The sequence below is a fragment of the Phaseolus vulgaris genome, chromosome 10 (genome assembly GCF_051622355.1).
Source record: "Phaseolus vulgaris cultivar YP4 chromosome 10, ASM5162235v1, whole genome shotgun sequence".
NCBI classification, from domain to species: Eukaryota; Viridiplantae; Streptophyta; class Magnoliopsida; order Fabales; family Fabaceae; genus Phaseolus; species Phaseolus vulgaris.
Window position 1 is genome coordinate 2294209 of NC_143507.1, and position 24235 is coordinate 2318443.

Consider the following 24235-nt stretch of genomic DNA (forward strand, 5'->3'; position numbering starts at 1 on the left):
GTTTCACACACAAGCGAACCTTCCTTTCAGCCGTGGCAGTGATGAATAAAAAATTTATTGCCGCTCTTGTGGGACGAATCTGGGGCTCAAATATCAGCCAAAACTCAGTAGACACAGTGACGAACGTCTGGTAAAAATTTCAGACCAGAATTCCCAGGGAGTAAGGCGTAGTAAGTCCAAGACCGAGAGTGAACAAAACTGGTTTTCCGAAAACAAAACGTCCTGGCTTTTCTCTCCGTATCTTCTTTTTGTGATTTTTTTATGGACGTGCCTCCTTCCCTTGGTGCAAGCAACACATGAAAGTACTCGTGTGAATATTTTCAGCGCAATACGGACCCAGAATACAATTTCGGAGAGTGGGGCGAAATTTCACAAGTTTTGGTAGAGGATAGCCTTGGTTTGCACAAAATTTCTGAAAAATTCTCCCGAAATGGATTTTTCCTGAAATTTCACGTAAGAATCTCCACTGAATTTGGGACAAAACGCGACAAATTTCAGGTCAAACGGATGAGTATTCGCCCACGAAAAAGATCATACAGTTTCACACACAAGCGAACTTTCCTTTCAGCCGTGGCAGTGATGAATAAAAAATTTATTGCCGCTCTTGTGGGACGAATCTGGGGCTCAAATCTCAGCCAAAACTCAGTAGACACAGTGACGAACGTCTGGTAAAAATTTCAGACCAGAATGCCCAGGGAGTAAGGCGTAGTAAGTCCAAGACCGAGAGTGAACAAAACTGGTTTTCCGAAAACAAAACGTCCTGGCTTTTCTCCCCCGTATCTTCTTTTTGTGATTTGTTTATGGACGTGCCTCCTTACCTTGGTGCAAGCAACACATGAAAGTAGTCGTGTGAATATTTTCAGCGCAATACGGACCCAGAATACAATTTCAGAGAGTAGGGCGGAATTTCACAAGTTTTGGTAGAGGATAGCCTTGGTTTGCACAAAATTTCTGAAAAATTTTCCCGAAATGGATTTTTCCTGAAATTCCACGTAAGAATCTCCACTGAATTTGGGACAAAACGCCACAAATTTCAGGTGAAACGGATGAGTATTCGCCCACGAAAAAGATCAAACAGTTTGACACACAAGCGAACCTTCCTTTTAGCCGTGGCAGTGATGAATAAAAAATTTATTGCCAATCTTGTGGGACGAATCTGGGGCTTAAATCTAAGCCAAAACTCAGTAAACACAGTGACGAACGTCTGGTAAAAATTTCAGACCAGAATGCCCAGGGAGTAAGGCGTAGTAAGTCCCAGACCGAGAGTGAACAAAACTGGTTTTCCGAAAACAAAACGTCTTGGCTTTTCTCCTCTGTATCTTCTTTTTGTTATTTGTTTATGGGCGTGCCTCCTTACCTGGGTGCAAACAACACATGAAAGTACTTCTGTGAATATTTTTTGAATTTTTCAATGCAGTATGGACCCAAAATGAAATTGCAAAAAGTAAGGTGAAATTTAACAAATTTTGGTAGAGGATAGCCTTGGTTTGCACAAATTTTCTGAAAAGTTCTCTCAAAATAATTTTTTGTTGAAATTTCACGTAAGAATCTCGACTGAATTTGGGACAAAACGCGCAAAATTTTAGGTCAAATGGATGAGTATTCACCTACGACAGAAATCAAACATTTTCACACACAAACGAACCTTCCTTTCAGCCCTGACAGTGATGAATAAAACATTTATTGCAAATCTTGTGGTTCGAATTTGGGGCTCAGATCTCAGCCAAAACTCAATACACACAATGAAAAATGACTGGTAAAAATTTTACACCAAAAGACCCAAGGAATAAGGTGTAATAAGTCCCAGACCGAGAGTGAACAAAACTAGGTTTCTAAAAACAACACATCCTGACTTTTCTTCCCTATATCTCCTTTTTGTGATTTTTTTATGGATGTGCCTCCTTAGCTGGGTGCAAACAACATATGAAAATACTTGTGTGAATATTTTTGGAATTTTTCAATGCAGTATGGACCCATAATGAAATTGCAGAAAGTAAGGCAAAATTTCACAAATTTTGGTAGAGAATAGCCTTGGTTTGCACAATTTTTCTAAAAAACTTTCCCGGAATAATTTTTTCCGAAAATTCCACGTAAGAATCTCGATAGAGACAAAACGGATGAGTATTCACCTAGGAAAAAAAACAGTTTCGCACACAAACGAATCTTCCTTTCAACCTTGACAGTGATGAATAAAACATTTATTGCAAATCTTGTGGGACGAATTTGGGTCTCAAATCTTAGCCAAAACTCAATACACACAATGACGAATGTATGGTAAAAATTTCACAACAAAAGACCTAAGTATAAGACATAGTAAGTCCCAAGTATTTATGAAAAGACTCTTAGATATAAATTTGCGTCTAATCGTATAAAAAAAAACGTGTTTATCCCTTTAACATGTCTACCATTAAACTGTGGCTACATCCACATAACTATGGAAAACACACTCAGAAATTGCATAATAGTTTTGTCCATGAGGTTGTGATAACTCTCACATAAGTATAAAATATGTGTTTATAGAGAAAATGTCCTTCTAATTAATAGAAATTTAAGTTTTACCTTGATAAATAATTTATAAGAAAACAAACATTCTTTGATTGATATATGATGGAAATGCTTTACTAATACCTCTTATTTGACACCAAATGTTTTTAAGTAGAATTTCATCTTATTTTACTGAAGTGGAACACTTAAAGGTTTGTAAAACGAGTTGTGATCCCATAAAGAAAAATATCTTTCAATGAAATATGAGTGAGTAAAATGAGATTCACATGTGAATAACACTTCAACACTTCAATTAACAAAGAATAATAAGAGCATAAATTAATGTAGAAGAACAAATATAGTTTAAAGATAATCTCAATGATGGAAATGTTAATATACAAATTCTACAAACTCTCTTTTCTAGGATAAAGGATACTAGCAACCATAAAATAATCATCTTATAAAAAGAGTTGTTATGATTAATATTATTAAAAATAAATAAGAAGGTAACCAAGTGATTGAGCTTTATCTTTTGTATGGTTAACAACTTACTTAAAAGTAATTATATTATCAAATGACTCATTTACAAGTAAATTACCAGTGGCTCCATCAAGGAACTTATTTTTTATCACCAATGATTTTCAAGTGATTAAATCATATAATCTATTTTCAAATTATGACTCAATTATTACTTGAGTGATTGAGTAATACAATTCATTTTGGAGTAGTTGTTAGTCAATTTTTAATAGTTGTGTCATAATTTATTTGAGTTTTTACTCATTTTCGAATAATTATGACTCATTTAATATTGACTGTGTTATATAATTACTTTCTGAGTAAATTTTTTTAATATTTGTACCATATAATTTATTTTCATATTTTAATCCATTAGTAAGTATTTGTCATTCATTTTTATTTTATTTTTATGCAGGTATTTCTTATAATTCATTTTCAAATAATTGCATCAGGTTACTTCTACAAAAGCAGATAACTATGCATTATCATCAAGGTATTATCGTTTATACCCACAAAAATTAAAACTCGCCAAATAAAGATGCTAAAGAAAATTTGCTTTTGGATTAAAAGAAATGTGGTCCCAATCATCACAACATATCTGAAGACTGCAAAATTCATGGACAAAGCAATTCGTATTAACATGAATTCTAAGGAGAATATCCCAATATATACTAAGCAACCGAAACCAATGCAGGTAATTTTCTAGATAAATAATGCTAGAGCAGCACTAGACTAAGACGCTCACAGACTTAACCCATTACAAATTTGACACTAACTTTTCACATGCAGATTCAGCAAATAGCACCAACCTCAAGCTGCAGCAACAGCCTCAGGAGTTGCAACAGGCACAACCTTGGGTGGATTAGAACCTGTACTAGCTCCATCAGCAGGTCCAGTTTTCGGGTCCCTTTTGGTTTCTGAAGATGGTGGAGGTTTGGGCTTCATATGTGGAGGCAGATTATGCTTGAGCTTCAACAATATTTGGCGCATTCTTGAAAGATCAGTTGGCTTCCCTGGTTTTGGACCCTGGATCACAACAATGGAAGGCTTCTTCTCTTTGTCCTTTTTCCCTCTCTTCTCTATTGCAGGCACTTCATGTGGAATTAGTTCACCAATTGCCTTCCAATAGTTTTTGTCAGCTTCACCATGGAAGTTCTCCCGACCCGCCAAAAATAGCTGCGATAATACATGATTAATATATCAGCACACCAGCTTAGATGATCACAAAATAAATTTTCAAATATAGTTATTGCTTTATATAATGGTAAATTGGTATATATTGGTATATTAGGAAAAGAAGGAAAACACCAGATCAGCATGAAAAATGGTACTTAGACTTATCAGGTTTAATACATTATCAACTCTCTGAAATATATGCTTTACTACAAAAGATATTTGCATTTATATTCTCCTTGACTGAAGAACACAATAATATTCCTCATACATGGAACTATCACATATTTCTCATTATTAATAAACATTAAGTTGCTTATGCTATAATTTAACACAATCAATACATGTTTAAGAAAAAATCTTCTTCTTTTGACTTCAAAATCTTTTCCCTTCAGATTGCTCCTAGTTCAGTCTACACAGTCAAATTTCAACTTTCAAATTAATATGGACTAGCTTTGACATTTAATTCTTCCACTTGAATAATCCTTCGTGGCCCATTCTCTTAAATCAAGACTAAAACTTCTTCACTTCCCCTTGTCAAAAGTGTACGTTTTCTAATATTGATAGTGCAGAGCTAGGTGGCCTATTCAATTATCACAGTGGTTGTCCTTGAAATTTTCATAGGACTCAATCACAGAAGTGAACTTCAGCTTGATCGAATTTCCGAAGCAAAAATAAGCACCTATAGAACAAATATGCAGCACAAAATTTACCTTTTCTCTTTCCCTGTTAGAAGCCTTATTGTTCTCAACATTAACCTCACGCTTTCTGTAGAACTCAACTTTGTACTCTCCCGCTTCTTCTATTATCTGCGACCGCATCTCTTTCTCTTTCTTCTCCTTCTCCTCCAATTGAATCGCGTTCTTCCTGCATCATCATCGTCATTATCATAATCACAACCTGAAAAGCAAAGAAGTAAATAGTGAACTCAACGCTCCTACCTTCGCCACTCTCTCAAAGCAAACCCTTCCTCCACCGCCATATCTGTCGGAGGCGGCAAGATCGGGCCATCGGAATTTCCGAAACCTCCGTCAACACCATCTCTGTCAAGCTCCGGCGAGAACGTGACGAATCCCCCGGCAGCAGAGTAGATCGGCGTCGGAGACATAGTATCCGGCGCCGTCTGAGCAGAGAAGTCATCTCCATCGTTGGGTGACGCGCCACCAAAAATCGGAGACGAGCTGCCGTCGAAATTGGAGAACGAGTTGCCGGTGAACGCGCCGTCCTCATCGAGCGTCTGGCCGGAGCTCCCAAAAGATGATGACATGGCAATTTATCGGCGATGTTCTGGTTTCGGTATCCGGCGACGGCGAGGTGGCGTGAGGAATTAGAACACGGTGTTTTAAGTGTGGAGGAACTGAAGAGACGTTTTGACTTTCTGTTGGATGACAGGGTTAATTTGGAGTAAAAATAGTTGGAAAGAAATAAATAAGCGTTCTAGTAGTGACGTGTTGGAAGTATTGTGGAGCTGAAAACATAAAATAATATTTATACCACGTGTCCAAAATTTCAGTGTTTTCTTTGCATTGTATGGTTTTTCGTTCTTTTTCTTTTCAAATTTTGAAATTATTTCAATATTTATGGATGGAGTTTCTCTATAACTACTAAAACAAGAAAAATAAAAGAAATTGTAATTTTGTTCTTCACAAAACCGAAATTACTTTTGTAAGACCTCACACTCTAGAACTTCTACCTCTAAATACATTTTGGCTTTCACTATAATGCTTTTAGCACAATTTTCTTTGGTATGTCTTGAGCCATAATTACGAATGGAGGTGTATGTAAAGACACTCCAACAGTTTAAGTTACTTTTACAATAAATAGGGTTATGAAGACGTAATTAATGAATAGTTTATGTACTGAGATCACCGTATATTTATATTACTTTTATCATATCTTACAAATGTAACATTCTAGGTGAACTCGTATGTATTATAGGTTTTCATAATGATATAATTTCTACTTTCGCTTAATAGGTTTATTTTAGAGGATGATGATAATTAGGTTGTTAAATTGATATTGTTCTTAATAAATTTCATAAAGTGATCTCTCAAGCTTAGATTTTTCTCTTATGAGAAAGATTTCTTTAAGAGAATGAGGAGAAGATTAAAACAAGATGAAAGCATTTAAGTAATGTAATTTTCATTCTTTTAAAAGGTGAGTGTATAAGGGGTCTTATTTATAGATGCCCTGCTCTTCATATCCTAGGGAAGTAGCCCTTAAAAACAAGGAAAAATACAGTTGCAAAAGTAAGAAAATTCATAGCCCTTACATGCCAAACAAGCCCTTGCAAAATTGGCCTAAAATGAACTATTTTAGCGTGATTTGATAGTTTAATGACCTGTGACTAATTTAAATTTATTTACAAACTTTCATCAATATTATATTCAACTTCAATAAATATTAATGGTGGAATTCTTGCAGATTAATAAAAAAACTGTGTGGAGAGAATCTTAATCCAAAATTTACTCATCCCTGACACTGCTTCCAAACATGTCACAATATACACCTAAAGTTATGACTCCCTCTGTCGTACGCTGCCAACTTCACACAAATCACGACACACTATTTAAATTTACAAAGCACTTTTTATTTGTTTTGTATTGTCTATTCCCTTTTTATAGTCTTATTATAATTTCTTTACTAAAATCGCATTAAAATTAAGTTCAAATTATGATAAATGCATTGGTAAACTATTTCCACCAGTAATTAATTAATCAGATCTAAAAAACCTTCATATTTGATTTTAGTAATACTCCTACTAGCTAGTACTACACAGATCACAGAAGTGGCCAAAATTGAAAGAATACTACAATCTAAAGTGTATATGACAGCATTGTATACACACAACAATCATCATCACATGAACAATCATCATCACATCACATGACATCATGAGTCCCCATCCATCTTTGACCCTCCAAGGAATCCTAGTTCTGCTAGAAACTTCTTTACCCTTTCTTTGCCCCATTTTATGTGATTTTGCAAGGGAGTGCCATCATCGGCTTCATACTTTGGCCTCTCTTCTCTATCTGTATCTGGGGACAAATCGTGTTCATCTAGCTCTGGCACATCAGTTTCTTGCTCCATACTCAACTGAACAATTACAGTTTAAGCATATGAAATGTAAGATTAAAGCGAACTGAACAATTGGAAACTTGTATTATAATATTGTGAATATAATCATAATCTTATGGAAATGCTAGAGGATATGCTTGATTAGTCTAGATCTAACCGGTTCAAGAATTCCATAGTCTGAATAAATTTGGTTATTATGGCTTTCTCTTTATTCAAACATCCAAAAACTCTTTCAAAGAGAATAGCTTGGCTCTTCCATTTTTACCATATATTGTGAGAACACTCTGTCAATTGTTAAGATTGCTTTAATTAATGATGATAATTAAATGGAAAACATTATTTGGCCATAAATGCATTCATTGTGTATATGAGAAAGAAGAAAGAAGCTGATGCCCCATGGTGAAGGATAGAATTCACTTTATTGATAAAAGATTGATGATGATACAAAAAGAATAGGACAATTCCGTTTATTATCTAATCACATATCCACAAGGACTACAATTCCCAAGCTCCAAACTACTTGTTCTTCAAAAGAAACAGAATCATGCAATCCTCTGCCAAAGGTAGTTGTGGACAACTAAAGTACGGAAAAGTTTAAGGTAATCACACTCATCAAGCATTTACCTCGGGAGGATTCTGATCCTCATCACTTTCAGAAGCTTCAACTGAAATGTCCATGCTAGTCTTTTCTTCAACTTCACCTTGGCTTGCCTCGTTAGTTGGCTCAGTTGGTGGTTGCATTAAGCCAGGTACAAGAACAAGACCATTTTGAAAATCAAGTAAGCTGCTTTCCTGATTCTTGAGTGATTCAGCACTTCCATTGTTTCCAAGATCATGTACTGTACTGTTAGCTGATTCTTCACTCCCTTGACGAATCTTCTTTTCATTCCATTTTCTTCTTATATGCCTTATGACATCCTCGGAGGAAATTATATTCTCTGCAACAATAACCAAAGGACCATTCCAGGAAGAACTACTATTATTAGTGACTGGTTCAGCAAATGGTGTCTCTTGACTTTGGGTAGCTTTAACAGCCTTTATTTCAGATGCATTGGAATCCACTTCTGAGTCAATTTGGGGTTCCTTATCTGGTTCAGCAAGGGGAGCATCCTCTGATATTTTCTGAAGATCTGCATTCTCCCAATCTTCAGAAACAGTTATTCTCTCCATAGTTTCACAAATGTGGATGAATCTATCTGGTCCTGGCTGCCAAAAATTATCACCTTCTTTTCCTTTCAATATGAACTTGTACTGGATTGAGTTTCCAACAGGTATATCCTGATTACACAAGGGAAAGCATAAACAACATTTCTTGAGTTCTCTTTCAGAAAATATTTTCAAATTTTGATCAGATTTTACTCACCATCTCAACACTCCATACATCTCCTTCAGACCATGTCATCGGTAATGCTTCTAAAGGATTCCATGAACCAAACATAGGATCACCTCCAACTAAAAGAAACTGTTCTCCGAAGTCACAATTCTTTTGAAACTTAAATGTTACATGAACAAACTTCGATTCATCTGCAAGCAAAACAAATTACAATGTTTGGATTTTGAATTCCACAGGATATAGTACACAAATGTAAAAGGCCATTAGAACGTACTTGTTTGTTCAGTTTTTTCAGCTTCAGGTTCTGCATTTTCCGAGTCCACCTGCAACATTTCATCCAGGTCAAGACAGTCTAATAAAATATGTTCTCAATTTATTTAATGTATGTCCAACAACCAGACAACATTTCTTAACAAATTTCCCCACATAAAGAAGCCTAAAGTTTGGAAACAAAATTAGATGCAGTTCTTTTGATATTATTAGTATTGTTCTCTAATTGGAATTGTAGTTTTGGCTTGGTAATCTTATGGTAATTTTTAACGGAAACGTTTATTACCCTTCAAATCGGATAGGAAATTGTACTAAAAGTACCTAAGAAACTACTTGTTCTTAGTTTGGCTCATATGCTCTTTGAATTACATTCATTCACGGGAAAAAAAAAATCTACACACAGTAAAGAGGCTTCACCAGTAACAACAGAGAAATAGAGAAAACTTTAAACGGGAACTAATCAGAAAAGAATCTTCATTCATGCACAGGTACAAAGACAGTGAATCTTTAAAAACTAAATGCAATTAAAGCAAAAGGTGGGTTAGGTGGGAAATGGTAAAGAAAATAGGAAACAAAAACAGAATCGATGTTGAAGCGTCAAACATTGCAATAAACAATCATTCCTAAAAAAAAGGCACAAAAAAAAAAGTGACAATGGAAGCAGAACCAAGAAGTATAGAAGTAAAAAAGAAATGGTCAGCAGCAAGTTTTGGATCTGCACATACTCATAGAAAAGGAAGAATACTTAAAGATTATAAAAAGAAACCAAAAGGTGGGATAAAACTAGACAAACTCAACCTTTTAGTTTGTGAACTACATGTTAAAGAATATTCAAGAAAAGAAAACAGCAAGAAAAGAAAAAGAAGCAAGAAAGGAGAAAGAAGCAAGAAAAGAAAAAGAAGCATATTTTGGGGAACCCAATAGAATCTCCCCCACCCCAAAGGAACCATGTTCCCAAAAAACAAGAGCCATGAACACGATAACTCAAAGAAAGAAAACCAAAGCTGCAAAGGAATCACAGAAGGAAAAAAGACCTGGTCTTTCGATGGCACTGCATGAACTGGAAAAATAGCCTTGACCGGAACAAGTTTGAGGAGGCATGCGTTGCAACCCTTGTTGCCGTTCCTCGAACGCGGAGAGAAGAAGAATTCGGGTCTATCAGAAACCCGAATGGCAACTCTGGGAGAGAAAGATCCTAGAGAGTGGAGGATGGACTCAGAACAAGAACTGGTGAGAGACTTCATCATGACTTGAAGAGTAGTGAACTTTGGTGTGCCACGCAACACAAGAGAACGAGTTCTTTGATCGCTTTTGGTGGAAAGAGGCTGAAAATCCAGAATCTATCTAATGCTGGCGGTGAGTGTGAGTTCGTGAGAGAGGGGTGGGGTCCTTTTATACAGTGGTGGGGTTCAAAACTAACTTTCATTTCTCTTTAGTTTGTTATTTTTATTTTACAGTGCTTCTGAATCATGCATGCAAGAAAACAAAAAGAAAATGGATCCACGTGTACGCCTCAGGTGCAAAGGAAGTACCCTCCCTGGTAATTTTCCTTCACGTTTTTTTTTACAGTTTATTAGTTCTGTTTAAAAAAAAAGTAATGTGATCTTTTTTCTTCTTTTAAAAGATAAAAGATAAGTACCAGAATGAAAATGAAAAATAAGTTTAAATATGCTTTATCTTTTTAATTTCGGATAAGATTGACGTTCTTTTCTCTTTAAATCTAAAATTAATTATTTTAATGGCTGTGATTTAAATAAAATTGTGTAGTCTCTATGTTTAATGGTCTTTTACTTTGAGGGAAGAATAAAGATAGTGTAACTACCTGCAAGAAATATGAAGACACGCAATATAAAATCAAATCAAATTAAATTAAGTATATCACAATATAATTTAGATATTTATATAATAATAAATGATGAAATTATATATTTCACAATCAAATATATTTTTTATTTATTTTGAATATTTATTGAGTACCTCAGTTTAAATTAAAAAAAAATTATATGAATATATATCAATTAAAAATAGAGTACTCATTTATATATTTATAATTTTCTATATAACCGAGTTGAGCATCTTGTCATCTGTGACGAACTTGATAATCTCCTATTTAACATAATTTAATTAAAAAGATGAACTATATAATTTAAATATTTATATAATAATAATTGATGAAATCATATATTTCATAATCAAATGTATTTTTGATTTATTTTAAATAAATCTCACTGTAAATCAAAATAGTTGTATGAATATATCAATCAAACATGGAATACTTAATTATATTCTTATAACTTATATACTTTTACTGACTTGAACATCTTGTCGTCTTTGGCAAATTTGACAATCTTATATTGGAGTCATAACTTGGTTTGCAAGACAGACCACCTTCATCCACGTTGAGATGATAATATTTTTTTTTGCTAAGAACATTTAATGTAAGTCATGGATTGGGTAAAACTTTTCCTAGAGCACTAGTTGTATAGTATTAACTAAAAGCAAAATTGTCACCTCTTCATCAACTATCCTTGAGAATAATCCACTAGCGAACACAACCTTGACGCTACAGATTGAGGTTCTTCTTCCAAAAAATGAGGAAAAACTTCAGAATGTTATAGATGGAATGCAGAGCAAGTTTGATAAGCACTTGGAGTTTTTGAAGGAGCAACATCGGGTCGAACTAAGTCCACATCGGAACGAGTTATAGGTTATACATGAGAAACTCACCATGCAAGAACAAGATCGAAAAATTCATTGATTCGAACAGAATGCACAAGATTGAGTCTAATAGGTTGCAGAGTCTCAACTGATCCCTACCTCTTAGGATGCACACCTTAGGACTCTTGACACCCTCCACACACCTATAGAGGCACGAACACAATTGCAGCTCAGATAGACGATGCCAACCTAATGATTCTATGTAGAGGCCCTCTTTAAATGGGAATTGGAGGATATGATCAATAATAAATTTTCAAGGAGATTCCAACTCCTTTGTTCAATGAGGCGATGAAAGCAAATCTTGCAAGCCTCCATCTCTTCACACCAGAGAGTATCTTCTTGACGCCTTTCTCCTTTACGGTTTCCTTCCTTTGGTTCCTCCTAATGATCTCAATCATCTAGGGTTATGCCTCATGCCTTGTATTTAACCTTATTGGGCTTGGGCTAAGTGACATCTTTATTCATAATATATTTATATGTTTTATCTCTTCTTAAATTCCTGAAATTAACATAAAGATGGGAATAAATCATTCTTATTCATCCCATAATCCAAAAATATATAAAAAGGTTAAAATTCCTAAATTAGAGGTTGAATTATAATTATTTTATCACTTAAAGTCTATAAATGCCTATCTTTTTTTTATGAAATATTACTGAATTATGGCACTTATTGTGAACCTGGAGAGGTCATAATGCTTCTCTTCCCTCTAACAACTTCATTTCAAGCCTAAGAACTTTGTGCTTGAAGGGTTTAGGGTTTGAGCCCTAAGAACTCTGTGCTTGAAAGGTCTTCAAGTGCTCATAGTAGTTTTCCTACACATTCATTAAGAGATTGATATTTTAGGAAATTACATTAAAAATATAAATAAATTTTAAAAAATTTAGAGCAATAACTTACATAAGTTTCATGAACATGAGTATCAACCCAAGCACCCTTCTTGTGTGTGAGTGGCCATAAAGAGTTCATCAAATTTAGGAGGACAACGATATTTACACTCCTAATAATGATGTACAATTAGAGACACTATATATTGTAAAAGTAAAATGAATTACATGTAAGAAAGTGACGAGTACTTACCAGGGTCACTGCAATATTTGAATGTGATTTCCAACCTATGTAGAAGACTTGAAGAACCTGTTGCTATGTTTGTGTGTGTCGTTTAGTAGTTTTTTACTTGTTAATTCACACCTCATATTGATCCAAACTCACTTACCTCTTTATCTCTTTTAAAATAAATGTTTTCTAAAAAGCTGAGAAATTTTATTATGTTGTTTTCCAAATCAACCCGTTGAAAAAGTTGTTACTCAAAGGTAATGTGGCTAAAGCAAGGTTTTCAACATATTGAATTGTTGAAACAACTAGTTTTTTTACACTTACTGGTTTTCAAAAGGTTTTGAAAAAGCTTTTCTTTATTTTGTCGTTTCTGTCAAACTGAAACAACCAGTTATTTTGATAAAACAACAAGTTGTTTTATTTGAAATCCTTAAGAGAAAAATAATTTCAATCAGTTGTTTTGTGAAACAATCTGTTGTTTTTCTAACATAATTTTGTTAAGAGTTCCAAACTGTTTTTAAATGTTTCCAACTGATTTTGATTTACAATCTAACAGTTTTTACCACTTCATTGAATCTATATAAAGACTATTTTATGATCTTTTTAAGAACCTAAGAAAGAAAGTTTGCTAAAAACATTTTCAAGAGAATCAAAAGCTTTTGGATCATCACTTGTGTGTGAAATATGAAGTGGGTTGTTTATACTTACGTACTACTTCTTTGTAAAGCCCAGGTGTATTCAATTTCCTTCTTTTGAATACTGTAAATCTATGTAAATCAGTTTCAGAAAGGGTTTATGGAAACTAAGGTGTTGCCAAGGAGTGTTGTGTGTTCTTGAGGGGTTTAAGATCAACATTTTTGGTGTGGTTTTGGCTAAGAAGTGTTGTGTGTTCTTGAGGGTTTCAAGATCAACATTCTTAGTGTGTTTTATAATCTAGTTTTGATTGCATAGTGAATTATCAGTGTGGTTAGTTGAGGACTGGATGCAACTCTTGGTTAAGAGTGAACCAGTATAAATATCTTTGTGTGAATCTCTATTATCTTATACACTGATTTAATATTTGTTCTTTGTTTGCTAGTATAAACAACATGTTGTTTCGAGAAAACAACTGATTGATTTTTTATAAAGAACTACAAAACTGAAATTTTATCCAGTTGAACAGAAAACCAATTGGTTGATTTTTCAGAACTTTTCACTCTACTTCCAATCTTTGCGAAAATTTTGTGAAAACAATTCACCTCTCTCTTGTTTTGGCCACACATTCTAACACAAAGCACTACAAAACATCATGTAAATGGTGACAATTATTGTCAAAATTGGAGGCCTTAAACAAAAAGGGGGTGAATTGTTTTTGAAAGACTTTCGCTAGCATTGAATGTAGAGTGAAAAGCTATGAATAATCAATCAATTTAAAAAACTTTTCAACCAATAGAAAAATGTTTTAAGTTTGATTCCAGAAAATAAATCAGTTGTTTTCACGAAACAACTGATTGTTTATACCAGTAGATTTGAAAAACAATGTTAAAACAGTTTAATGAGTGTAGAGATAGAGAGATTCACACAAGATGTTTATACTGGTTCACTCTTAACCAAGAGCTAAATCTAGTCCTCAACTAACCACTGAAAATTCACTATGTAATCAAACCTAGATTACAAAACACACATCAAAAGTGATGATCTTGAACCCCTTAAGAACACACACCAATTTTGGAAAACCATATAGTTCCCAGAAACTCTTTCTGAAACTACACCACACCATAACACACAAAAATACAATGTTCAAGGAAGAAGGGAATATAATACACTTGGATAAATCAAAGTTTAAAGTTAAGAAGTACAAAACCCAATCCTTTTCTACACTTGAGAAGATCTAAAAGCTCTTTGAAATCTTGAAAACTATTTTTGATTAATCTCTCTTTCTTAGTTTGTCATAGGAGCGTAAAACAACCTTTTTATACTTCAATCAAATGGATAAAGCAGTTAAATCAAAAACCAGAAGTTGTTGGAAACATTTAAAACAGATTGGAACCACTTAACAAAATTCTGTTAAGGTTTTCAGAAAAAACAACCAGTTGATTTTTTGAAACAACCAGTTGAATCTGTTTGACAACAAATCCAAAACAAAGCTAGGCTTTTCCAAGCCATTTTAAAAACCACTAAGTGTCAAACAACCAGTTGATTCGACAATTCAACAGGTTAAAGTTTCACACCCTTTTAGAAAAAACATCTTTTAAAAAAGATTAAGATTTAATTAACCTTGGATCATCTTAAAGAGTGAATTAACATTTCAAAGACTACTAGACAACACACACACAACCAACAGCAAGTTCTTCAAGCTTTCCACTTGGATTTGGAGACATTAAAGCACTTTGGTCAACAATCTCCCCCTATTGACAAATCACTAGTTTGCTTGTGTTGTAGTGTTTAATTTGATAGATCCTACAAAACTGAATTTGTGCATATACAAATCATACATAGCAGCAGGATAAACCAAATTTAAAAAAACATACACAAATATGCACATGTGTATGCAGAAAACCAGAAAAACAATGCCAAAACCAGTGAGTGGCAATAGAACTAGGCAGCAAAATCAATGGTGTATCAAAGCATGATAACAGTAGTTCTAAACAAATTTAAACACACCATATGGAGTAGCAGAATCACAACACATAAACTGTTAGAATTAGAGGCCTTAAACAAGAGGGAGGTGAATTGTTTTTGAAATATTTTCGCAAGTATTGAAGGTATAGTGGAAAGCTATGAAGAATTAATCAATTGAAAATCTGTTTAGCCAAATAGAAAACTGCTTTTAGTTTGATTCCAGAAAATTAACCAATTGTTTTCACGAAACAACCGGTTATTTATACCAGTAGATTTAATGAGTGTAGGGATAGAGAGATTCACACAAGATGTTTATACTGGTCCAATCTTAACTAAGAGCTACATCTAGTCCTCAGCTAACCACTAAGAATTCACTATGTAATCAAACCTAGATTACAAACCACAAATCAAAAGTGATGATCTTGAACCCTTCAAGAATACACACCACTTTTAGCAAACCACACAGTTTAGAAACACCTTCTGAAACTGCACCACACCAGAACACACAGAAATACAATGTTAAAGGAAGAAGGGAATAGAATACACATGGGTAAATCAAAGCTTAAAGTTCATAATTACAAGACCCAATCCTAGACTATTTCACACTTGAGATGATCCAAAAGCTCTTTGAAATATTGAAAACTGTTTTTTGATTAATCTCACTTTCTTAGTTAATGCATAGGAGCGTAAAACAACCTTTTTATACTCCAATCAAGTGATTAAATTTTTGGAAATAAGCATCCACGTCCAGTCAAAAGATTATCATATGGAGCTTGACATACCCTTCCTTTCAAGAAATCTACAACAAAGTGAAGCGGTATGAATCATGCTTCCTCTAGTGGGACTTCACCTGTTGAAGCGAAGATGAAGCAGATGGCAATTGAGCTTACAACTGCAAGGTGCTAAATGCATACTCTTCTAGCCAACATTGCTTATAGACCAGACATGCTGGAACATTTTTGGTACAGGCATATATTAACGAGGTATAAATTAGTATACTTATAATTTTATTATAATATTATTTTCATTTATTTTTAAAAAAATTAAAATTAACTTTAAATATATTTTTATTTATTTCAGGCACATGATGTTGAAAGTGGTGTTTCATCACCAAACCAAAATATTATAGGATATAGAGGAGGCAACAAAACAAATTAGAACGTGTCTTATAATGTGTACATATGGAACAATTGATATTTTGACAATTTAAAATTATCATTTTGATTCACTTATAGTTTCAAATACTTTAACATAATATATCAACTTTGATCACTCAATGAATTAATGAAGCCATCTTTTAATTACAAATTTGTGTTTATATTATTCAATTATTAGTATTTATCAAGTTAAATTATATTATGAAATTAATTTTTGTTATGAAGTTTAATTATGTTATGAATATGAAGTTTTAATTATAATATGAAGTTTAATTATATTATAAAATCAAAATTCCATAAAATATTAAATATTACTAAATTAAAATAAAATATTTAATATTCGAATTACGACAGTTGTAACTAATATAAAATCATTCATCATTTAATATATAAGCATATACATTGGCACTTATAACCATCATTATTTAGGCTGAAATTATTTTATCCTATTAAAAAATTACGACATTTATAATTTAGATAAATTACACACTTAAAATTATCACTTTATACAAGGTATTATATGACGTGTGCTATAATGGTTCGCAATAGACTGTCACATTATACTTTGTGGTGGTCAGATCCGTGACGGTAGGTGGAACCATCGCACACGTATAAACTTTATACAAAAGTAATCGTCACTGGGTTGGTCTTTAATAGTGTCCACATTTTTCGTCACTAATTTTAGTTCACTATTCAATAGTTTCCTAATCATGTTTCTTATTTCTAAATACACCCATTACATTTTTACATTAAAAACAGTCCATTTGCAAAATTACATTTTTTTTTCAATTCTATACATACCCAAAATATTTTGTATTTCATTTTAATAATATTATAAATTTTGTCAAATTTTCTTTCTTCACTCATTTCTACTTACTTTTAAATGCATATTATTTTCTTCACTCAATTATTATTTTCCTATTTTTTTCATTTCTTTCTTAACATTTTCAAGTATTTCCTTTAAATAATTTTAATATTAAAATTTCTTATTTAACTATATTATAAATTAATGCTACCTCAATTCACTTTTAACACTTTAACTACCTAAATAAGTTACATTTGATTAACTTAACTTTATCAACAATAAAAAATTAAATTTCATCTTCTAAACAAATTATTTAAAAAAATAATAATTTAATATTATAAATTCAAAAAATTTAAAACAATTTAAAAAGTAGATATAAATATATCTAGGACACACAAAAAAAAAACATTTAGGTACATTTGCAAAATAATTCTTAGTGAGTAATAGTGAGACAAAAGTGTATTGAAATAACTAGCCAAATATGTGTCGAAATATAACCTTAATGTTTGGTCTGTTACCTTGAATAAAATAGCATAAATATACTGGATGGGCATTACATTTGCTCATTCTGTTGACAACTCACATTTTTACTCATATTTCTAATACAACCACTTTATATTCTCTAATATTATTATTTTAATATTTTTTTTCATATCATTTAATTATAAATTTATCTTTTATTATATATATTTATATTTAAACCCATTAGATAACTCTGAAATTTGTCAAAGCATCATTTTGCTTCTTTATTTTCAACTTCAAGTTTCGATTTCATTGACCTAACTAATTATAGTTACATTACAACACAGCTGAAGGGTTCAATGAAGGTTTGTCCTCAACTTCTGGTGTGACAATGACCACCTTGTAATGGTAGCGTTTAACACAGAAGAAGATGTAGAGAAGATTCATTGCAGCAAATCCTGCTATGAGGAAGTAATAGTAGTCCAATCTCCCAGCGTTGATGTCATCGTTGAGCCAATCAATTCCACCATGCTTTCGAGTCACTTGGTGCACCACGTTCACCACCAACGTGCCAACGTAAATTGAAAATGCCAGCACAAGATACTGCAACGAATTTCCAATGCTTTTCATTTTCTCTGGTGACTGGGTGCTGTAGAACTGAATGTGTCCAACAAGGGTAAACATCTCGCACAATCCCAACAACACAAACTGTGGTACCAGCCACATTGCATTCATGGGGGCCACCCCATCACCTGCACCATGTGAGTTTGCCACACCCTTTCTTCGCCCCTCCACCAACCCAGCACTCACCATTGTGAGAACTGAGAATATATCACCGATCACTATCTTCTGAAGGCTCGTGAGACCCTCCTCTTTTTTGGTTACTTTTGCCAATGCTGGCTGCAGAAAGAGCTCGAAGCATGGGAGGAAGATGCAAATGGTGATTAGGGACACCGCGCTGTAGGATGCAGGTGGAAGTTTGAAGTGTGCTCCAATGTGACGGTCCATTTTCAAGGCCTGCGATACTGGAAAGGTGCCTTGTTGCACTATGGGAATAAAGCAAAGAATACCAGAAGCCCAGATTGGAAGCATTTTTATCAAACACTTCACTTCTTCCACTTGCTGAATGCTGCAAAGCCTCCATGGATTTTTCACACTACCTCCTTCGTTAAGTTCATCGTCTCGTATTAGGGCTGCTTTGTTTAAACACCTGAGCATAAATCAAACAGCTTCTTCTTTACAGATAGTTTATGTGTACAGTTTACATTCAACTAATAACAGATTTTTTTTATTTTTTTTTATAAAAATTTTCAGATTAAACATTACTATTCAACTTTACATTTCACTTATAGAATTAACAATAGTCTGCAATCACATAAAAAATATATTATTAGAAAAATACAAAAAATATGGAAAATTAAACCAAAACTCATGTTAACAAAAATGATATATAAGTAAATTATTCCTAAATTTTTTTTAAAACAGAGTAAATAGAAACCTATTATACCAATGAAATGATTGTATATGAATAAATATTAAATTAGACAACTTATCAGAAAGTGTTAACCGTGTACTCATCCTTAATTTTTGTGTTTTGTTTCTCTATTATAAAAGGAAGGATTTGATTCCAATGAATGAGCAGTTGAGTTTAAAAGATAAAGTAAGAAATTTGATGAGAAAATCAATGTTTAAGATGAGATGCAATAAATTGTAAAAATTCAAGGATACCAGAAAAACATTGTTCTTACCTAAGTTGATTGGTCAAGGGCATCTTGAGTGGTGTTTTTTCATCCGCTGGGGGATCATAGTAAAGACCATCCTCTTCTTTTAGTGGAATTTTGAGGTGATGCTTCTTATAAGCTGCAACAAACACCTGTGCAATACCAGAAAACAAGCTTCCTTCTGCTGGAATGTAGACATAAACACTAGCTCCAACAAAAAATATGATAATTGAAAATGACATGAGAAGACTCAGTAGTCCATAACCCAAGATCCAGCTTTTGTTGAGGAGGTAAACTATTGCTGTGAGACCGATCAACTGCACCACTGTCAGTGAAGTGTAGTACCAATTGAAGAAGCTGTTCACTCCTTTCCTTCCTTCAGAGCAAGTTGTGTCAAACTGATCCATGGCAAAGGGAATAGTGCATGGTCCAATCCCCCCTGTGCCCAGAGCCAGCCACCCAAGGCCTAAAAACAAGAACCCAAGTTGGGAACTTGTTGGAGGAACACAGTGCTCATGAGTTGAACTGCAACTTGGAGGATGAAGTTTTGGCACCCAAGCTGTTAGTGTTAGCATCACCATTCCCTACCAATCACCACCAAAGCCAACACAGAGAATCATACAAGGTAAAAAAAAAAATACTAACAAACATAAAAACGTGTGTTCTTTACTCCAATAGTTAAGCTTTTTTTAAAATTTCTACATAGAGTGAGTGTGTTTGAATCTGTATTATGTATAAAGATTGAGTGACTATTGAAATGGTTTTGGTTATTATGTATATTGCTGATAAGAAAAACACGTTATTGTTGTTTATCTAAACACTTTTAACGTGTTTTATGTCAATTACCTTAGGATAAGAACTAGTCTATATTTGAAATTTGTTGGATTTCATTCTTGATTAAAGTCAAAAGGAAGTTTATAATTAGAGACAAAATTTATTTACTACATTTAGAAAATAAGGCGACTGAAAGCATTTTTTAGAAAATATAAGGATTAAATTTAATTTTGAATGAATCTTGAATGATTTCAAATTCACTTTATCCGAACAACTATGGTGAAATCCCCTGTGATCTGCATCACTTTGTTCTACTTTGATTTCGCTACAGTGTTAATGTCAATAGAAAATTTCTGATTTATGTTTGTACCAACAAGTTTATACCTAATATGCATCCAATGAAGAGATTAAAATTAAATTGACATAAGGTTAAGGTTATTATGTGTTACCAGAAGTGTTCCAAATGATGAAATAGCAATGGTTTTGAATTTTCCAAGATAGGCATCAGCAACACAGCCCCCAATAATTGGTATTAAATTGCTAGCTCCTGCCCATGCACCAAGAACATTTGCAGCAGCAACCTGACCCAAGTTGAAGAATTGCATCAAATACACCATGAAATTTGCCATCATTCCTACTGTTGCAATTTTCTCAACTATTTGAGTCCCTGCAAATCACACCATAAAAAAGCTTGTTAGCCCAATTTCATCATAGCAAAATGGCAAATTTCAATGGCATGCATGCACATTTTTTGACCTAAGATGTAAGAAATGGCCCTCCACCCTGGTTTGGTTTCCATTGCTCTTGAATTTGAGGAATCTGAACGTCTTCTGTGAGTGAGTTTGTTCTTGATTTCTCCACTTCCTCAAGCAACTGGACCACAATCTTATTCTCTCTATCTTCATTAATTTCTACTTAAATATGCTTTGTCTGTGTATCAATAAATGTTTTTTTAATTATGGACAACCCATCAAAATTCTTTATGAAAATATATTTAATGTTTTTATGGACAATCAATCAAAATTTAGTTTTGAATTTATTGTTGAAGTGATTACTAAATAAGTAAAATCTTCTTAAAATGTAAGTGATTCAATGGCAGAAGGTATACTTTTATTATTATTATTATTATTATTATTATTAGTAGTGTATTTTGATTCAATTTAAAGAATTTTCAACTTTGGTTATAATATTTCTCCAAATATAATAATGATGTCCCTAAGATTAGGGTTTCCCAAAAGTGTTCAGGCAGAACTTCAGCAAAGAAAAGACTCCAAACACTGAAAAGAGCATTATAGGGAAAGACGCACGTTAAAGTCCACACTCACATAATTAAAGGGGATGGGTTAATTCACTTTAAAAACAATTTTAAAATAGTTGTTTTTTTATTTAATTTTATTAATTTTCCACTATTTATTTTCCATTTTTTGTATGGACATTGTTATGATGAATTTCCAAACACACTCTTGATGTTTCTCTGGTTTTGGTGATCTATCTAGTGCTCCTTAAAGTTATTAATATCCGTTGGATCTAAAGGACAACACTGGAAATATAGTCTTTTAATTTTAAAAAAGAAAAAAAGAAGGGAAAATGTATTTTCACATAATAATCCTAAATGATTTGAGTTGATACACTAATGATAAATTTGATTTATTTGATTTATGTTTATCTCCTATATGGAACATTTATTATTAGAACTACAAATTAAATAACAACACAAAAAAATAATTAATCATTATATTAATTTAAAAACTAAAAAAAAAAATATATCTAAAGTTATTTTTATTATTAATAAAAAAATTATAAAATGATTTTTAAATTGGTATCTAAATTAACTATAAAGATTTTAACTACTAATATTTTATATTTTAAATTAATCTTTAAATGATTAATAGAGACTAATTTATAATATAAAGTAGTTGGTAGTTAAAACCTTAGTAATGGTTAAAAGTAGAAACTAATTTTAGATAATAAATTTTTTTAATTTATAACATGGTCTTTAATTTAGTTAATATAGTAACTAAATATTTTGATCTCCAACATTAATTTTTATTTAATAATTTTCTTATAGTATAGGCTAAAATAATTATTTTCATACTTATGTCAAGTAAATTAGATCATGAATGAAGTGTAATGTGACTTCTTACCTAATAATAGATATACTTGATCCAATATTTTTAATTAGAAGTTTAAAACAAATTGCATCTATAATTCAAGATGATATATATAGTAAAAGATTGTAAAAAAACCTTAATAATACAATAATTTAAATTAATAAGTAAAAAATAATTTATGATTAAATAAATATTAAATTTTAGATTAATTTATTACTAAAAACTCATTAAATAGAAATCAATTTTAGAAATATAAAATAATTAGTTCTTATATTGACTAAATTAGATATTATATAGAGATTAAAAAAATTATTGATATCTAAATTAGTTTCTATTATTGATAAATAGTTTCTAAATTGGTATTTAATTAGTTACGCAAGGTTTTAGCTATCAATTATTTAAATTTTAAAACTTGATAGTTAAAACCTTGGTAGCTAATTAGATACTAATTTAGAAACTATTTATCAATATACATATCAATTTAGATACCAATTATTTTTTGTCTAAATTGATTTTTATTTAATTATTTTCTCCTAGTGATTAGTTTAGATAAAATGAATTATTCAAAAAAAACATGTAAATTTTTCTAAAAAATAAATAGAAATATTTATATTTTTAATAAGAATTTATTACATTTTCAAAAAAAATGAAATTATAATTACATAATAATAGTTTTTAAAAGAAATAAACAAATTATATATATAGAAAACTTATATAGTTATGTTATTTTATGCATTTAAATTTATTAAGCACTTTTAAGTTAGTAAAATGGCTTATAATCTTAGAATTTAGAGCATTACACCATTTCATAGATAGTAACATTTTCACAATTACACTTATTTAAAATGTCATAATATATAAATTTTAATTACTATTGTAACATTTTATTTACATAAATGTCAGTATAAACAAAATAAACAAATTTTAATTATTGTAGTAACAATTTTTACGTAAATCTCACTATAAACTAAATAAACAGTAATATTTTTAAAATAAATGTTACAATAAATAAATTTAAACTAATGTCATCTTTTAAATATTATCTAAATATAACGTTGTTAAAATTATTTTGTTTTGAAAAATTATTTTTACCCTTCCAAAATGAGTCATAGAAGTCATCATTATGAGTATGTTTGAGAGATGTTTTCTTAAAAAGTTGTGATTCAACCTTGATGGCTACGTGAACCAATTTTTCTAAAAGATGTATACTCATAAAGTCCTACAACATTTTGAATTTCTCTTAATCCACTCACAAATCTAGCAATATTTGACTCTTCAGTTTCATGCATATTAATCTTTGTCAAAGTTACTTCTAAATCTTTGAAGTATTCATCTACACTCCTAGGTCCTTGTTGAAGTTGTTGGAACTTCAACAAAAGTTCATTCCTATAGTGAGGAGGAACAAACCGCACGTGCATGCATTCTTTTAAATCATACCAAGAGACTATGATTGACTTCTTATTCAAACCAATGTCCATTGCAACTTGATGTCACCACTACATGACATAATCTACAAATTCTAGGGAAGTTAAACTTAACTTTTTGGTCCTCTTCGACCTCATACACATTAAATATTTATTCTACTTTAACTTCCCAACCTAAATATACATTTCGATCACTATCCCACTAAAACTATGTAACTTTACAATAGGAAAAAAAAGGCTTTAGTGGTGGGTGTTGATGGCACCTTTCTTCAAAGTTATGCACTCTCCAACTTGGGGGGCATGATACATTCCAAGTAGCCAAGAAGATGACTAAGGACTCAAGAGACAATTCACACTATGAGCACTCATCTCAACAATCAAGTCAAGACCCCAACAAAGATCAGACGGACCTCACCAGAAGAAGAACTAGGCATAGACCAGAACACCAAATGCTCTTTCTTCTAGTCTTTTTAAAAGACAAAAACATGGTTGTAAATAAATTAGGCTCACTTTAGGGGTCCAAATAGCAAAATAGGTTAGAGTAGGTTCACATA

The 24235-nt window shown here is 32.1% G+C and overlaps 3 protein-coding genes across 3 annotated transcripts; all 3 read right to left on the bottom strand.

The window, feature by feature from the left end:
• Window positions 1–3539: 3539 nt before the first annotated feature.
• Window positions 3540–5927, bottom strand: LOC137818220 (clathrin light chain 2). The gene is made up of 3 exons (XM_068621510.1): window positions 5115–5927; window positions 4887–5040; window positions 3540–4176 (listed from the first exon to the last, which is right to left on the bottom strand). The coding sequence occupies exons 1-3, from the start codon at window positions 5438–5440 to the stop codon at window positions 3811–3813; spliced, it is 846 nt and encodes a 281-aa protein (XP_068477611.1). The 5' UTR covers window positions 5441–5927; the 3' UTR covers window positions 3540–3810.
• Window positions 5928–6882: 955 nt separating this feature from the next.
• Window positions 6883–10224, bottom strand: LOC137818963 (uncharacterized). The gene is made up of 5 exons (XM_068622632.2): window positions 9889–10224; window positions 8859–8907; window positions 8615–8775; window positions 7876–8529; window positions 6883–7269 (listed from the first exon to the last, which is right to left on the bottom strand). Exons 1-5 carry the CDS (start codon window positions 10099–10101, stop codon window positions 7066–7068), a joined length of 1281 nt encoding a protein of 426 aa, XP_068478733.2. The 5' UTR covers window positions 10102–10224; the 3' UTR covers window positions 6883–7065.
• A 7648-nt stretch (window positions 10225–17872) lies between these two features.
• Window positions 17873–21038, bottom strand: LOC137819533 (protein NRT1/ PTR FAMILY 2.13). The gene is made up of 4 exons (XM_068623411.2): window positions 20903–21038; window positions 20596–20813; window positions 19400–19956; window positions 17873–18861 (listed from the first exon to the last, which is right to left on the bottom strand). Exons 1-4 carry the CDS (start codon window positions 20943–20945, stop codon window positions 17988–17990), a joined length of 1692 nt encoding a protein of 563 aa, XP_068479512.1. The 5' UTR covers window positions 20946–21038; the 3' UTR covers window positions 17873–17987.
• Between the last annotated feature and the right edge of the window lie 3197 nt (window positions 21039–24235).